This window comes from Gymnoscopelus microlampas (genome assembly GCF_963454915.1).
Source record: "Gymnoscopelus microlampas genome assembly, chromosome: 3".
Taxonomy (NCBI): Eukaryota; Metazoa; Chordata; class Actinopteri; order Myctophiformes; family Myctophidae; genus Gymnoscopelus; species Gymnoscopelus microlampas.
In genome coordinates this window covers 54,067,685-54,086,270 of record NC_139940.1, presented here as the reverse complement: position 1 = coordinate 54,086,270, position 18,586 = coordinate 54,067,685, and the positions used below count along the sequence as shown (strand labels likewise).

The 18,586-nt window shown below is 43.5% G+C and overlaps 1 protein-coding gene across 1 annotated transcript in view; it reads right to left on the bottom strand.

The window, feature by feature from the left end:
• Window positions 1-18,586, bottom strand: part of LOC311041919 (guanylate-binding protein 1-like) — a gene marked incomplete at its 3' end in the record, with an annotated part of 109,666 nt that overhangs the window by 33,880 nt on the left and 57,200 nt on the right. Inside the window, exons 12-14 of the mRNA XM_084052402.1 lie at window positions 5,192-5,301; window positions 2,872-3,059; window positions 2,507-2,743 (exon numbers count right to left, since the gene is read on the bottom strand). Coding sequence (XP_083908528.1) covers window positions 2,507-2,743; window positions 2,872-3,059; window positions 5,192-5,301 — 535 coding nt within the window. The remainder of the gene's footprint in view (window positions 1-2,506; window positions 2,744-2,871; window positions 3,060-5,191; window positions 5,302-18,586) is intronic.

Below are 18,586 nucleotides of genomic sequence, written 5' to 3'. Positions count from 1 at the left end.
ACAGAAACCAGCCAATCAGAACAAGGATAGGGACTATCCATTTTAGAATGTACAAAAACGACAAAAACACTAACTCATTCACTGCCAATGGCGTCTTTTGACGTCTCGGCAGTGAAACACGGAAATTTGACGCTTTCTCACGGTCAACCGTTTTACGAACACTCACGCTTTTTATCGTTAAGGTCTTTTGTCTGTGCTGAGCGAGTTTGAGGCGGATCTGACCATCCTCCTAGGAGGAATTTGTTAAAGTACGACCCGTGAAAATAGCATAAAATACACTGAAACACCACATTAAATTAGAAATGGCTGACTTCTTGTTGGGTCTAGGTCATGGCTCCAAGAGACTTTTTTGTAAGTTGGGACATGATACAGGTATGTACCAATATGAATAACTATAGGTGAAACCGCATTTTGTGGCTTCAACGTTGACATTTTGTAGGGGGCGCTATTGAGCCATTAGGTCACACACCCTTTTGAGACAGATACAATACGTAATCTTTTGCCACTTGTGATGTGTGTGCAAAGTTGCGCAACATTTTGAGTATGTTTAGGCCCTCAAAAACACAATTTATTTTTGCAAAGAATAATAATAATGTTTGCAAATTCAATAGGGCGTCGCACTGGTGCAGTGCTTGGGCCCTAAAATGAAACAAAAATACACCATGGCAATTACAAAAAATAATAACAACTAGAAACAAAATTTCTTAGAAATGTTGTTGTTGTGTGTTATTTGTGTTATTTGTTAAGTCTGGACCCAAAATATTGTCACTACACAGTACCACCAATCAACTCCAAACATAATGAAACATGCTCCTAATTGTTTTTTGGGTGGTCATGCGGGGTAAAAAAAGAAGCAAAAAAATGATCAATTTAAAAAATTATAAAAAATGTACCAAAGCCGAAAACCAAAAAGAAAGAAATAAATTAAAGCAAAAAATGTGCATCTAAAAAATAATTAAAGCTGCAAGCAGCCATGAACGGGCCCTCGACGTTCTGTCCACGATACAAGTCTGTTTGGCAATCAGCTGAAAAGTTAGGCTAAATAGCTTAAGCAATTTCAGCCTGTCCCTATTGACCGTCTAAGTTTGCCTAGCAAATTTCGTAGGTATTTGACGCTGGGAACCGGAGTTATGGCTGTTTAAAGCCCAGCCAATAGGAACACAGAGGGGGCGGGGCTTAAGCAATTTCGGCCTGTCACTATTGGCCATATAAGTGTACCTAGCAAATTTTGTAGGTATTTGACGCTGGGAACCGGTGTTATGGCTGCTTACAATTACAGCTCGTCCCTATTGGTGGTCTTAGTCCACATACCAAATTTGTAATCGGTAGCAGGCTGCGAACTGAAGTTAAGGCTGTTTAAAGCCCAGCCAATAGGAATTGTAGGTCGGTTATTCTCACTTCCTGTTTGGCGTTGAAGTTTGACGCTTTGCCACGGTCATGCCGTTTTACGAAAACTCAAGCTTTTGATAAGTTTTCATCGCTAACGTCTTTTGTGTACTCTGAGCGAATTTGAGGCGGATCCGATAATCCGCCTGGGAGGAGTTCATTAAAGTAAAACCCGTGAAAATGGCGTGAAATACCCAAAAACGGCACTATCAATTCAAAATGGCTGACGCATTGCCCCTCAAAAACGCGATTCATTTGTGCAAAGAATAATAATCATTGCAGTTTCAATAGGTCTTCGCACTACTGTGCAGTGCTCGGGCCCTAATAATAATCATTGCAGTTTCAATAGGGCTTTGCACTACTGTGCAGTGCTCGGGCCCTAATTAAAAAAATGTAAAAAAATAATAAAATAAATGTAAATAATTACTCAAATGGTTTCAAGTGATTGTTTCACCCACTTCCGGTTGTCTGAGCCAAAAACGGAGCCCAATGTATTTCTTCGCAGACCCCCACGTAGGGTTTTGGGCACTTTTTTTAAAACATGGGTTTCAATGGGGGACTAAAAGGGGGCGTGGTTATGTAGTTTTGCCTATTACGTTGTATATTAAATACTATATAAATGTTTGTTAAGAGGAAAACTGTCCCTGAAACACTGTTTGGCACTAGAAAGTATCTTATTGCTGTGGTGCTCCTACCCCCTCATTACATTCACAATACCAAGCGAAACGATCTAAGCATATTCACGGCCAAGCCGCACGTTTTGATGTCTATATTACCGGGGTAGTGTAAACCGTGCGGCAGGAGAGGTCAATCGAAATTGTATGGCGGAATACAATAACTGTTTTGCCATTACATGGCAGGCACACTTAATAACAATAATAACTAATTTGTCCTGGAACAACCACATCCTCCCAAATATAATTCATCCTTCAAAAAGGAAAATAACATATTCATATTTTGACCATATCACCCATCCCTAAACACACACATGCATTTGTCAGAATGCAAAATGAGCACATATAGTATTCATTGATTTCAATTGATCCCTCAAATGCTGATGACTGACTGAAACGCCAGACACCCAGTGGCTACAATGTACCTTTATTTAAATCCCACTTACATCTGCCAGTGACCTTTATGCCATCTCTGAAAGTCTTGGTCTCAGACTTAGTGTAGATGTGTTCAGTGAACTTCTTGACCTGTGCAACAAAGTCTGGATCCAGGTCAGCATCAGTCAGTTCCTCCATGCGTTTCATTTTCCTAGGGTTGGCTGGTCTCTCAAACACAAAACATGCACGAGGCACGAAGAATTTACGAAGAAAGGCACGGGATTCGTTGTATCGCTGATTCCCTTTACCTTTGACAAAATTAAACACATACAGAACACAATACCTTTTACTGTGAATGTGCAAGAGCATCTAATGCCTAGTTTAAATGATTGAAATATCAACTATATTCAAATAATTTGTCAACAGTTCATGAAACCTTGTTTGTCCTTCAGACTGTGTTCCAGGTACTCGTCTGCTGTTATGGCTTTCCCTTCCAGCTCCAGTTCAAGTGAAAAATCTCGCACAGCCCACACAAAGGAGGGAAGGAAACGTACATACGTGCGATCATCATCCTCATCCACATTGGACTTCATTTTGATATGCTTTGTCAGTTCTGTCACATAGCTGTAAGGCGTTTTGTTGAGGATGACAAAATAAGCTCACACAACACTAGGTCTTTAAACTTAAAATCTGCAAAATGTAGTTTTAGGACTGAAATCTGAACATCTGAGAAAACAGAATTACCTATGTGAGATTTACTTATTTAGTATTAAATACTATATCTCTGCTGTCCAGCCAGAAACTGCTAACTCCAAAACACTCATTGTTCAGGAAACGCAAAAACAAAATTTACGTTTTTCAGGAAATGAAGAAAACCTTATATTTTTAAAACAAAGCAACACTGCCTCATCAAAGTTGGTATAGTGACTTTATATATTGTCAGATACTTGCATGTGTCATTATATTATCAACACTTTAACCAAATCGCGGGTAAATCAACACTTTATCCAGCGCAAGTGGAGTTAGCAGTTTCAGACGAGCAGAAATCAAGCTGAAGTGGAGTTAGGTGTCCAAACAACAATAGCTCCACTCGCTGCTAAGGGAGAGGTTTCTGAAGGGTACAAATTCTCAAAAGCTAACAATGGATCTCCAAGCTCACAATGCATCACAACAACGTGTGAATTAATGCCCTGATGCTTCATGCCACTTATTATATAGGCCTACAATAATAAACAGGACTTTAAATATTACAATAACTTCTGCAAAGAGGTAGTAGAATAGCGCGACAGAAATGCTATGAACGCCTTTCTTCTTGTCACATTGCTCTCCTCATTAAACACTTAATAGATTTTAGAAATATAATTACTTGTTTTCATAACATTAGCGTCAGTGCTAAGTTTGATAAACAGGTACACTGCATAGTTTTAACAGACTACGGGGAGCTTGTTTACGTGATCCTCCTCCTCGTTCACTGCGCAACGCGCTCTACTCATGCTGTTGAAAAGCAGCGCTGTAGAGGAGAGGGGGGAGTTGTTTGTTTTTGACGGACAGTTTGAGGATCCAATGGAGTTGGGAGTTTTCGTCAGAGGCGCTTTTTAATACTTTTCATTGGTTCAAATGTTTTGATATTTTACACAGACCTAAAGGGTGTTCAATAGCCTTGATTTATGAAAAAAAAAAAAAAAAACTGAAAATGGAGTTAGCTGGTCCTGGCTGGACACCGACGATATAAATGTTTGTTCAGAGGAAAACTGTCCCTGAAACACTGTTTGCCGCTAGAAAGCATCTTATTGCTGTGGCGCTCCTACCCTCTCATTACATCTGCATTTGTATGAAGATTGGAGAGAAGTTTTAAGCATTTGCCAGGGCTTTCCCAAAACAACATACTTGAGCTTGTCCAAGTAGCCTACTTGGACAGAATAAGACTATTCCAAAGTTAATAAATTAACAAGTGAAAACTTGCCAAATATGGGACTCAATAATCACAGATATAATATGAGTAAATGAGGGCATAACTAGAAAAAGTGCTCCACCGAGCACAGGTCTCCACCAGGTCAGGTACTGTAGGTTATTGTGGGCCAGCAATGTTCGGAATTTGACAATCAGGATGGAATATGAGAAATAGGACAGGTCCATCTTGATCACATTACTATGGAAATAAGGTGTACCGATTTGCGTCATGTTTGGACAGAATCTGTAGGAGTAATATAAAAAATATGTTTTGCAAAAATGTGCCTCCTAGTGGCGCTATAACAGGACAATAAGTAAAGGGTGGCATGTCTTTCTCGGCCTAATGGGAATATGCGGGCAAACTTTCACAGCAATCGCATGCTGCGATTATGATTTGAGGCATTTTGTTGAAAACGGACCAAGCCTGCAAACTTTGCAAGCCAATGTTAGCCAATCAGGATAGAATATGAAAAATCGAACAGATCTGTCTTGATCACATGACTATAGAGATGCTGTGTAACGATTTGCGTGACGTTTGGACAAAATCTGTATAGGAGCAATACCATTTTTTGTGTTGCAAAAAGAAACGGCCTCCTGGTGGCGCTATAACAGGCCGATGTGAAACATATGGGGCAGAGATTCTGCTCTGGCATCCAAGAAGTGTGTGTGCACAGCTTCGCTTTGGTTGGTCCAATGGTGCCGGAGATTAGCTGTTCACAGACACACGGACGGGCGAACAGGGTGCAAATAGTCTCGGCCACGCCTTCGGCCTGGCGGAGACAATGAGTGAATGATCTGAAGGATACTGAAGGTTCTCCAGGGCTTTATTATCAATGGTGCCCATGCTGTTGTGGACCAGGGTGCTGCTGAGCAGAACTGCCATGGCAAAGAACCAGTTGTCATTCGTCGTATCTCCCTGAGACCAGAATAAATTGTTTGGATGTGTTAATTACATAACTCTGATCACATGTAGTTCATACTTTGCCACCATTTAATTTCACATTTGTTACTGTATGTTCAAATGTGTTTAACAGACAGCCAAAAGTGTAGCCTGGCATTTCCAGACTGATGACGTAGATTCACTCACACGTTCCTCCACGGAATCAGTCTGGACTTTGGCCCAAAGGCAGAGAGTATGAGAAATCAGAAATTGACCGGGCCAATCAGGGGCTGCTTTTCAAACTGTTGTACGGACAGCAGTTGAAACACAGTCACTGATTGCCCTCTCTGCCTATGGGCCGAAGTCCGTGTCCGTGTTTGGTAAAAAAAGAAACACTGTTTCTGTGGCAAGGGCGTGTTTGCTAAATATAGGGCTGCATCGCGTCATGTTAGAGTGCTTCAGTGAGGCTGCAGAGTTCATGTGCAACCTCTTCCAGAGAGTGATAGAGACACTAGAAACTCTCGGACGTGTGTCTAAAAGGAGGTTTTAAATGGAGTCTGTATGGCTGAAGATAAATGAACACATGACGTCGGTGGGAGAGAGGACATGTTGTGTGTTTTGGACAAACAGCAGCGTGATAATAATAGTAATAAACTTTATTTATATAGAGAGTTAGAGAGTTCATAATACTAGCTTGAATGCCAAGAATTTTGTTGTCAAAAAAGTTACACTTATCTATAGAAGCAGGGAGCGACTGCTTATAGGACTGGGGGGGTTCAAGAGACGATCAATGGTAGAAAATAAAACTCTGGCATTGTTTTTGCTCTCATTAATAACGGCAGAAAAATATGCCTGCCTAACCAAACGCTTTGTTATACACAGCTGTTGATTTTTGAAAATATACAGGTGGATAGTGAGTTTATTTTTCCTCCAGACTCGCTCGGCTCTACGACATTCTTTCTTTAGTGACCGCATATGCTCGTTGATCCAGGGTGTTACTCTGGAATTATGTTTATTGTTGGACTTCAAAGGGGCCACTATATTGAGAGTTGTCTCTAATTTATGATTAAAATGTTGAACCATGGGAGGCATGCGTTAATCCGACAGACCTTTTCTCCGACTACGTGGCATCCGCGTGCGGTTAGGGTTAGGATGCGGGTTTGGTTCGGGTTTAGTATTGGAAACGTCGGAGCGCTGCGCTGTCGGAGGAATGCGCTGTCGGACTAACGTACTGCACCCGTTGAACCATAACATTCACTGAGGGAGTATCAGGCAGGGGGGGTGCACATGCCAGATGAAGGGGAAACTCGTTGGCTGCAGATGGGCTAAAAAAAAACGTATTTTTATGCTATACTCTGTATTGTTTTTTACTAGGTCAGAAAGAGTCATATTAAAACACAGCACATGGTGGTCTGATAGCTCAGGCCTATCAATAATCCTGTCAACAGTGATGCTCAAGCCTCTAGAGATGACCAAGTCCAGGGTGTGTCCATGTTTATGCGTTGGCCCAACAACGTGTTGAATACAATCAGAGGAATGCAATATCTGTAGGAACCCCATAGCCGCAGCATCTGAGGCATTGTCCATATGTAAATTAAAGTCCCCTGTCAGAAGAGTTGTGTCATAATTAATAGTGAAGATAGATAGCAGGTCTGATATTTCCGTTACAAATAGGGCTTTGCTGCGCTTCGGAGGACGATAGATGCTGATCATTAGCACGGATCATTGACTTTCCAGTATGGTGGCCTGATATTCAAACGATGGAAAGCTACCAAGAGTCAGAGGCTTACACTTTAAAGTGTCTTAGAAGATGTTTGCCAGTCCACCTCCTTTCTTACCTTCACATACTAAATGTATAAAACTGTAACCTGGGGGACAAGCATCGGCTAGTGGGATTGCCCCATCCGAGCTTAGCCATGTTTCTGTTAAAAAAATGATATCTGGCTTCTCATCACAGATGAGGTCATATATAGAGGTAGGCTTATAAGGAAGAGACCTAATGTTAAATAGGGCCAGGTTTAGCTTATGGTTATGATTGTGGCATTTTACTGGGCTGGATTGTTTTACTGGTCGGAGGTTTGCCAAATTTGCTCTACTAGCTAATGCCCTATTTACTGGAAGAGGGCGAGAGGACCAATAGCTAGGAATAAGATTGGAAGAAAAGGGATCCTTCCACAAGGGGGCGGTAGCCACGCTAGAGGGGACACAGTGGATCTCAGTGGACGGGGAAGGGAGAGAAGAAGAGCAACAGGGGGGTGACATCGACCGTCATTTCCTTCCAGGAAGTTAAAATGGGGGAGGCTCAGGCTGTACCTTTATCAAACTGTACTGTACAGCGTGTCGTATGATTTGGGCCAGCGTACGACTCCCCAACGGATTAGGATGGAGACCATCCCGTGAGAAGAGGGGCGAGCAATTCCAAAACAAGTTAAAATTGTCGATGTAATTTATTTGTTGGGCAGCGCAAAACGAGGGAAGCCAAGTATGTAGATAAAGGATTCTGCTAAAACTACCAGCTAGCATGGGAAGTGGGCCGGACAGAAAGATGGACTTTCCACAGCTGCTGACCATCTCAATCAGGCTTTTGAAGTGGAGTTTCAGAAGCTCAGAGCACTGTAAAGCTGTGTCGTTTGTTCCCAGATGGAATATAATTTTTTCAATCGTTGGTGGGAGAGAGGATAACAGTTCTGGGAGTTTTCTAATGATGTCGGGGACTGTGGCTCCAGGAAAACAGTGTGTTATTGCATTTGGAAAATGTATGTTTTTGAGAATGGAGTCGCCGATTAAGATAGCAGTGGGGGGGATCAGAGGCGGCACAGATTGAGGGACGGGGTGCTGGCCATGCAGGAGGGAGGTGGTTCCACGGCTGGCTGCTGGCGAATGCGAGGAGGACCCCCAGACTGTCTGGCGACTGCTGACCGTAACAGGTCGCGGCGGTCAGAGGGGGACGACGCTCGGTGCTCAGATGGTGGATGGACAGCTACACCAGCCGTCGTATCCAGGGGGCTGATGGCGGGCTGAGTGGCCGGCAGTGTGGAGGATGTGGACAGCTTGGACCTGGGTTCTGGGGGTGAAGTGGACAAGCGATCAGGCTCCAAGGACACTGGGAGGCGACCCTTTGGAGCAAGTGAGGGGAACTCATGCATGTTTGGGATGGAAAATGCATTACTAGTGGACAGCGGGGGGGCATGGAGTGGACGGGGCTTTCTACCGTTCTTTCCCTGACCGACCACTCTCCAGGGGACAGGAGTAGAGCTGGCGGAGGGGCGGTTTCTTGGCTGAGCGCCCTGGCCGTTCCACTTGTCGGTGGTATCCGGGCACGAGACGGTGGAGTCCACCTCGGTGGGGGGGTTTAGCTGAGCAGCTTGTTTCTTCCGATGGTGGACGGCATCCATGTCAGTGGGGACGGTGGCATTGAGCTCAGCCACTGCAGAAGTGGCACCTACAGGGCCCATGGAGACCTCCGGGTCTGATGCATTGGGCTCTGGGACTGATGCGATGTCCTCCGGGTAGATGGAGAACAGCTCATCGATGATCAGTTCATCATCATGGATCTGGTGGAGCAATGAGACTTTCCCTCCAGTTCGGATACCTGCTGGGTCAGCTGGAGACATCTGTCGCAGCCGGATGATGAGGTAGGTGGACTCATGATGAGGTAGGTGGTCGCTGAGGGTACATAACTATGGCCAGTAAAAGTGATTTTTGGTGAAGTAATGCAGGCTCTTTTATGGCGACTAGTAAACAGGTAGTGGTACGGTGTGTTAACGTACCGTCGAGGGCTACTCCAGGTAGCCCGCCACGTTTTAGTAGACTTGAACACAGGAGGGTCGTAATCAGAGATTCTGGATCAGAACGGCACTTACCGACAAGGGCCCAAAGAACTGGGCCCGCTGCGATGAGTCGGCGTTGGGTTTTAGTGTCACTCTCTCTGTAGTGGAAGACGGTGCGGTTAGCCTCCTGGCTAACTCGCTGTCAAACTGGCTAGATTTCAGAGCACTAAAATAAGCGATCGGTGCATCCGATCATTAAAAGCACTTAGCCGGATTAAAATCAACATATTCAAATCCCTGTGTATAAAGTGTGGTACTGAAATGTGACTTAGAAATAAATAAAATAAGCCAATTTCGGAGACGTTGCTAACCGGTGCCTAACGGTGCCTCACAAATGCCAGCGCATGCGTAGTCTAGCAAGGGTTTTGGACATACACGTTTTCCACCCGACAGAGACAATATGTGAGTGATTATCACAGATGAGGTGCTACACGGGACAGATGAGGTGCTGCACGGGCACCTCATCTGCACGTGGTGCTGATGTGTATTGTGTGAAGCTTGTCAGAGTGTTTGTGTTTGAGCACCTCAGTGCGGCTGCAGAGTTCATGTGCAACCACTTCCAGAGAGAGATAGAGACACTAGAAACTCTGCTGGAGAAACAAAACAAACTGGTGGACATTGATTTGGATATGGACATAGATCTACACAGTGCAGTTATGTTTCCCCTCATTGGATCCCTCCAATGTGGGTATCACTCCGCAGCGGGGGGATACATTCGAGGTAAGGATTAACTGATTCACTACCGTGCGCACCTGTGCGTGCGTGGGAGTGTGGCCTCCCCTATATAGGCACACCACACCCACGCGCGCCTGCTTTTTCATTTCTCGGCGGAACATTCAGGTTCAAAATCGGTAAGTGAGCAGAGAAGGTATGTAACCTCTACTATAGCTCAATTATTTCACATCCAAGTGTTCTCAGTGGCTAGGTTTAGCCTGGAGCTGCTAACTTTGTAGCCCTCCTCACGAGAACTCTTGATTGTTGTGCCGTGTGTACCATTAATGCTGGTTGCTAAATGTTTGTAGCGCTGTTAGCACTGGTTAGCAGCTGGCTGCACTAACCAAGCCTCAGCTTGTACTAGCTTTGTTAGCTGTGCTGAGGTCTTTTTGTGCTTTCTTTCCTTGCTTTGCAGGAATCCCAATTAAAGGAAATTCTGCTTTATATCAAGGTTTGTATTTTCAGTCAGTTTTACCATAACCTGGTGCTGACTGTTATTCCCCTTAGCTGACAGGCATCTCCATAACCTGGAAGCCTGGTCAGTCTGTATTAATGGGAGAAATGGGGGTGGTGTATGCATGTACAGTATATACACAAAGACAATGACTGCATCCTTCGGGAAGACCTGAAAGATGCAGCCATTGAAGCTGTGTGGGTCGAGATCATTTTTAAACATGCTAAACCTGTGCTAGTCGGTACCATATACAGACCTCCTAACCAGACTGATTTCTATGATAGACTTGAGGAGTGTTTAGCTAAGGTGGACCATGCGGAGACGATACTTCTTGGCGACTTTAACACAGACATGCTCCGTAAGGAAGCGTCAGTGTTTAAGTCATTCAGGGGGTTTGTAATCGGCACTCACTCCACCAGCTGATCACTCAACCCACAAGGCTGAGTGCTTCCACTCAAACTACCATAGATCTCATTCTAACAACGGACAAGGACAAAATCCTCAATAGTGGTGTTTCTACTTGTGGCATATCTGATCATAACATGATCTTTTGCACCAGAAAGAAACGTAAACCTAAGACCGGTTACCACAAATCAGTCACGATCAGAGACCTCAAAAACTACAAGAGTGAGGACTTAGATCACAGACTAGAGGAACAGGGTCCGACGTTCTAAACAGCACACAGGTAGACGAGTCTTGGCTTGATTTCAAAACCAAATTCATTCAAATTTTGGACAGTGTGGCTCCCATGAAAACCATCAGGGTCAAAACCCGCTCGGTACCATGGATGAATTCGGACATCCTTACTGCCAAACAAGGTCAATGGCATGCTCCTGTTAGCAGAAAAAAGTTACCTTGATGACAAAAATGAGGTAAATCAAAGCAAACCACGAGAGCTTTGGAAGCTATTCAACAATCTACTAGGCTGCAGCAAGAAATTGAAAACCAGGTTTACAAACATAAACCTCATGGTTAATGGCTCTCGCACTACAACCAAACAGGAAGTGAGTAAAATCCTCAACATATTCTTCACGACCGTAGCCTCAGATTTGGTTGAAAAACTACCCCCTCACTCTGGGTGCTATGGTGGAGAGTATGTTGACTCATTTTACGAAAAACAGGGTGTACGCAAAGATGATTTTAAACTCTCCCCTGTGACAACAGATGAGGTGTTTAAAAAATTGAGTGCACTCCAACAACACAGAGCCACTGGACTCGACAACATCCCCGCCAAATTTCTAAAAGACTCAGCCGCCTCCATTGCTCCAATCATTACTCACATAATAAACCTCTCCATCATACAGGGAAGGGTCCCTAACGACTTCAAAAAAGCAAGGGTGACCCCTCTGTACAAAAAAGGGAACCGATTAGACCCTGGCAACTACCGCCCTATTTCTATTCTAAGCTCCATCTCGAAAGTCATGGAAAAAATTGTCTATGAACAGGTCGATAAGTACCTTGCCGAGAACAATCTAATTTACAAATTCCAATCTGGTTTCAGAACAAACCACTCCACTGACACATGCCTTCTCTATTTGAACGACTCTATCAAACAAGATGTCGACAAGGGCAAATATTGCGGCATGGTCATGCTGGACCTCCAGAAGGCCTTTGACACCGTTTATCACCCAATTATGATCAATAAGCTCAAAGCAATAGGTTTTGATGATACGTCAGTAAACTGGATGAGATCCTACCTGGAAGGGAGGGAGCAAGTGGTGGAAGTAAAGGGCACCCAGTCCCCTCCCCTCCCAGTGACTTGTGGAGTTCCTCAAGGAAGTATACTAGGACCTTTACTGTTCCTGATATATGTGAATGACATGTCTTCAGCTTGCGACTGCAAACTGTTCCTGTTCGCAGATGACTCTGCTCTGCTGGTCTCGGACAGGGACAGGCTGCAGGTTGAGAAAACTCTCAGCACTGAACTCAACAAGATCTGCATCTGGCTCTCCGACAACAAACTTTCATTACACCTGGGTAAAACTGTATCCATCCTCTTTGGGTCCAGTCCTAACCTTAGCAAGGCTGAGAGTTTCACGATCAAAGTGGATGACGATGTTATCACAAGAAAGGAGGAACTTACCTACCTGGGTTCTATCTTGGAGGCAAACCTCTCCGGTAACAAAAATGCAGAAAAAGTGATCAAAAAGGAATCCAAACAATACACTATTTGTGGAGGATTGATCGTCTAGTCAGTAAGAATACTCTGAAGATTATTGCAGGGGCCCTCATACAAGGTCATTATGATTATGCATGCACTTCATGGTATCACAACACCTCCAAGGCCTTAAAAACAAGGCTCCAAACATCCCAAAAAAACTTGTAAGGCTACTACTTGGCCTCAATCACAAAACCCATCTAACCCCTGCTCATTTTGCTAGGATTGGATGGCTTAGGGTTGAGGACAGAGTACAGCAACTTGCTATGGGCCTGGTCTTCAAGATACGCCACAACATTGGGATCCCCCTGTATTTGTCAAAATACTTCCAAAATGTGAATCAAGTCCATGGTCATAACACCAGAGGTAGCTCCACAAATCATGTTCAACCCAGATTTGGCTCAACAAAGGGAATTAACTCGTTCTCATGCTATTCATCAAAAATGTGGAATGCCCTACCAGAAGGAGTAAAGGAGTGTAAAACCCTACTCACTTTCAAAACTGCCCTAAAGATACACCTTCAGGAGGCTGCAATTGAAAAATGGCCCCTGTCCAAGTCCTAACCTACCCCCCCCCCCTACCTTCCCCTCTCTCTTTCTTCTTTTGTACATATTTTTCACTCTTCATACCAGTAACCTGTAAAGTGATTGTATGACATTCTATAGTAGTGTGTATATCTGTCTGTCTCTTATATGTCATCATGATTTGTGTGCGTGGGGAACTCATTTGAAACAAGCCCAGTGCTTTAATGAGTCTTCCAGTTTAGCAGACCTCGTATTGTGAATTTGTACTTCCATGTACTGTTGTTCTCATGTCTTGCAAAATAAAGTACATCAATCAATCAATCTGTTGTGCTTTATATTTCAAGGTTGTGTTTTCAGTCAGTTTTACCATAAACTGGTGCTGACTGTTATTCTCCTTTAGCTGACAGGCATCTCCATAACCTGGAAGCCTGGTCAGTCTGTTGTTTGCTGACTACATTTATTACTGTTTAAGGGATAAGTGTATTGTTTTCAGTTACAAGTGTGACACAGGTGTAAGACCCTTACGGGGCGGCCATTGTCATTGGGCCTTTCCCCCGGTAATTCCCTTACCGGGTGCAGTGCATAGGGAGAGGTGACTCTACCACGGCGTGCCAGGGGCACGGGGCCACTACAGGATGTCAGCCCTTTGTGTGAAGTGCAGAGAGGACATCCCACCTGGGGATGCACATGCATCTTGCATGCACTGCCTGGGGCTGGCCCATGCAGAGGAGGCGGTGAGGCGCCCTAATGGCTGCCTGTACTGCTCAGTCTTCTCTGAGCGTCTGAGAGTGGCCCGACTGGGGGCCATGCGGGCCTATGTGGCTCAGGCCTTGGCTCCAGCTGAGGACCGCAGATCTCTGCCTCCCTCTAGTGTGGTGAGCCGTCATCACAGTAGTCCTGCCCTCAGTGCAGGCTGCTTGGAGAGCAGGCCTGGCATCAGCAGGTGGACGCTGACCAGGGAGACGACATTCTCTCAGTGGAGGCCAGCGAGGGCCTATGGCTGGGAGATGACGCCGGCACTGTTAACCGCAGTTCCGAGCAGTCAGCGGGGCCCTCTGAGGGGGGCAGTGACCGTCCTGATGTGGCCCCTGCCATGCAGAAAGGGGTCCAGGACCTTGTGGAGAGGATCACAGTTACCTTGGACATTGCCAAGGAGGGTCCTCCGGGCAGCCCGCCAGTGGTGCCCATATCCAGTGCCTTCAAGGAGGCCATGATGGAAGGCTGGGCTGAAAAAAGAGGCCGCTTCCGCTTTACCTCTGATTCTGGGCCATGGGCTTTCATGGCAGAGCCTGATTCCCTTGGCCTCCGTGAGTACCCAACCATGGACTCCATGATTGCAGCCATGGTCCTGCCAGATAAGGACATAATTGGCAAAAAACCCCGTCTTAAGGCCCCTCCTTTAAGGCCAGGCCGACAGGACCGAGGTGGCCATCCACCTAACCCGGCTCAGAGGTTAGTCACAGCAGTCAACCTGACGGTGTCACCGGCCTCGGCCACTTCTCCCAGGCCCAAACGGCAATCTGGGAGGAGCGGGTGGAGTCCCCATGGGTTCTTTCTACCATGCTCCAAGGGTACAGACTCCAATTCCGAGGCCGGCCGCCTCCATTCACGGGTATCCATCCTACGACAGTGGGCCACCCCCTGAAGAGGGAAGTGCTGCGGAAGGAGATATCCGTACTGCTGGACAAGGACGCCATCAGGATACTACGGCCGCTAGAACGGCTAGGTTGGTTCTACTCGACCTACTTGTAAAAGTTCCGTATGCTTTCCCCAGCTTGTGTTATTCAGGCCATGTCGAAAGGCCTATGGTTCACGACAATCGACTTGAAGGATGCGTATTTCCAAATTCCCATCCACCCATCCTGTTGGAAGTACCTCCGGTTCGGGAGGTACTTTGGTATTGGGTAGTTATTCTAAAGTTGCCACTACTCCTCATTTACTAACTATTAACAAATACTTAACTTACCTTTTACAAATCAATTGTTAATGATTTGATTCCCATCTACTAATACCAGAGACACGTTGTACAACAGCAAATGGGTGGGTACAGAAATGTTATGTGATACTGTGGACATATTTCACATTTTGGTACCTCAACCTTGTTTAATATTTTACATGAATGAACAATTTATTTGTAATGAATAAGGAAAACAGTACAAAAATAACAAATGCATCAATCTAAAATAACAATAGCAAATAAAGAAATAGTCATATCAACAGTAATACAGTAATTAGAAATAACCAAAAGGAATACCTTCATAATCCCATCATAATCCGCCTCTACAGTCCAGATTACATATAGCTTTATACAGCACACACATTAGCTTTAGCTTTATAGCAGGCCTTCTGCAGTAAGCAGTATGGCCACAGCAACACCATGTGCTAAAATTGTAGCTATGCTAATATTTACAGGATAATAAGTGTTCCCAACCCATTGTAACGTGGTCTACTCGGCACTGAAATGTTTGCGAATGTAAGCTGGATATGACAAAATATATAATATATTTTTGACAAAATATATAGTATATTTAAAAACAAGAAAAACAACTTTGTTAAGTTTACATTTTTATAATTTTATAATTACTTTCTGCAATTTCTACCACAGGTTAAAAGAAAAACTGTGTATGTTTACATTTTCATCATTTGTGCAACCCATTAAGGCCATGGACCCCCATCTGAAAAGGTTTTGTGCCAGGGACCCCCAGAAGAGAACATTTGTCTTATTCAAAAGCATAAAAGAAATGTTCAAATACTGCACAAAAATAGCAGATGTACAAGCTCGCATCGCGGGTTAACTGGTTTTAGAGTATTTGGTATTATACAGTATGGTCAAGTTGGACGATATAGCTATAGCTCTGTTTTCATCATGTGTATCATGGATGAAAATGTAGTACCGTCACCTTGCTAAACTAGTGGCCTATGTCATTTTTTGAGGAAAATGATATTTTTGCTTAAGTCAGCTCCTCATGACACTCTGGTAAAATCGCCTATCTCCTAATTGAAAAGGATCATGCTGTTCACTCCCCTTTTAGTATAATGGCCTAACTCTCTAGTGTGACTTAGGCCAAAATAGGCCTTTTTTTTGGCCTAAGACACATGGTTTTGTGACTTAGGCCAAATTATTTACTGATTTAGGAAATGTTTTAAATATTTTTTTGTTGCCAAAGTCAGATTATCTTATTTAAACCTATTTAAATCTCTTATGTTACATAACTGACAGACAGTGTTATTTCTATTTAAATAGTCATAATTTGTTATAAACATTTTGGGTGAAATGTTTAAGAAATATCAAATAGTTTTGTTTTGGATCAGTTTTTTATTTTTCCTGAAAAACTTGACAATAGGCATAGGCCATTAGTTTAGCAAGGCGACGATATTGCATCGTCACAAAAGGGTGGGGGCGTGGCTGTGGAAAGGGTTGTGTTTGGTAAAAAGGGTCTGCAACGTCATGATTGGTTGCCATGTCTGCTTATTGTAAGCGACGACATTGCCCTTGTTTTTTCTGTGAAGGTGCTTGTAAAGACTAACACTGCAAGAAAAGAGGCATTAATGGGCATTTTTGGGCATTTACAGTTGCTCAGTAAACCTGCAGTTTGCTGGTGTTTTTGTACGTAATTGGAAATTTACAGTTGAAAATGTTTACTGTGAAATACGTCTATATACTTTGGAAATCAGTGATTTACCGTTCCTCTGCCAGACAAAGACCCAGCAGGAGACTGGCCATTTCCTTTGACATCCAAATTCACTCTTTGTTTAAAGAGGGGGTCTCTCTCTCCCTCTCCCCATTACCAAAGCAAAAATGGAACAAAACAAAACTATACTTTTCAATGTTTTTGTTAAGGGCTTAAAAAAGGGCTTCATTTGTTAATCATTTTTTTTTTCATTTTTTTTTTCAAAGTGAATAAGAATATTTCCCATATCTGTGTTTAACAACACTGTCATCAGTGTATTTTTCAGACATGTCAAACTCTCTGTACTTAGTAAAGTTGAGCCTAGGCTCTGTACTTGGTCTGCTCTTTTCCCCTCTACCTCTTCTTAAAGGGGCTACACCATGAATTAAAAAAATATATATTATATATAAATATTGCCCCCTAATACGTTTTAAACAGGTTGTAAGCCTAAAAAACATCCAGATATTTTTTCTCACAATCTGACTGTCTGTCATTCCAAGCTTTTTCAGCTGCAATACCAAAACGTCCTATTGGGCAGGGGGGAGCTACTGCGCAATTCTGTCTGGCCATCATCAATGCAAAATCAGGGCAAGTGACATCACTTGCCCTGCCATTCTGAAATGGCCTGTTCAGACACGCCCATTCAGGAAATCCATGAAATGAGCATGAATGACTGAATGTTAAAAAAAAATATTTTTTGGGGTACAAGAGACACTGGGGAGCCCAAAAAATACTAAAAACCTAAAAAAAAATGAAATTCATGGTGTAGCCCCTTTAAGTTCCCCTCAGAATATAGGGATATTAGGGTTCATGTGGTTAATGTAAATACAAGAAAAAGGTCCTATCACGCAAAGATTTGGAGACCCCCCTGTAGTAACTCTGAGAGCCACCTAGGGGTTCCCGACCCCCTGTTGAAGACCCCTGCTCTACAGGGAAAGACTTGATATCTACACTACAGAAAACATTCAGTTGGACATTAAACACACACACACACACACACACACACACACACACACACACACACACACACACACACACACACACACACACACACACACACACACACACACACACACACACACACACACACACACACAGCTGACATTAATTAGTGCTGTTGATTGCTGTGTGGTCAAATGCGAGCCAACGAGCCATCGTTAACCAGCTAGTGTTACACAGCTGACTGCCAATATGAGCATTTCTGTTGAAAACGCATCACTGACAGGCTGATGAAGGCTATACATAGACTAGATAAAATAAATAGAATATACCAAGTTACTATCAGAACCTAGTAACAATCAGAACCAAAGAAAGACACTTTAATAGATTATAGTTCCTTTAACCAAACCATCTGATCAGTTTAAGGTTAAGAGTAAAGGAATAACATCTGAAAGAGAGTCAATCAAAAGTAAGCCCTGGGCCGTGCTCAGTGCTGTATTTCCGAACGCACCCCTAGTAGCTGTCTGCAGTGTTGCCTGGTCTGATTATTATAAGCCACATTGGGCTCATTTTTCTGAAGTTGCTTGTAAATAATGGTAGAACGGTTGTGAGCAGTGATGAGCTGTGGATTTTTGAACTAAGGGTACTGTATTTTATGACGTCACGCGCGCGCACATAGCCACTCAGCTCAGTGCTAGTTGAAATACTGTATTCAACATGTGATTATTAATGTAATCTAATCATATGTATTATTATTTTGTTGTATTGTTGCATTGTGAATTTGTTGTTTTTATTTTTGTTTCAAATTAATTATTTTATTTTCCTTTTAATTTTATATAAAAGCCCTTTACATAGACTCACCCACACATAAGTAGGCCTACTTAAAATAATCAGACAACTTGTCTTTGTCTTGTCGTCTGTCATTGTGAGAGGAATGTAACACATTCAATTCAAGTCGGTGTCTTTTCTCGAGTAGCCTAATGTTATGCAAAGCAGCCAGGTAGACGCTATTGAGAACGGCTCGCCACTGA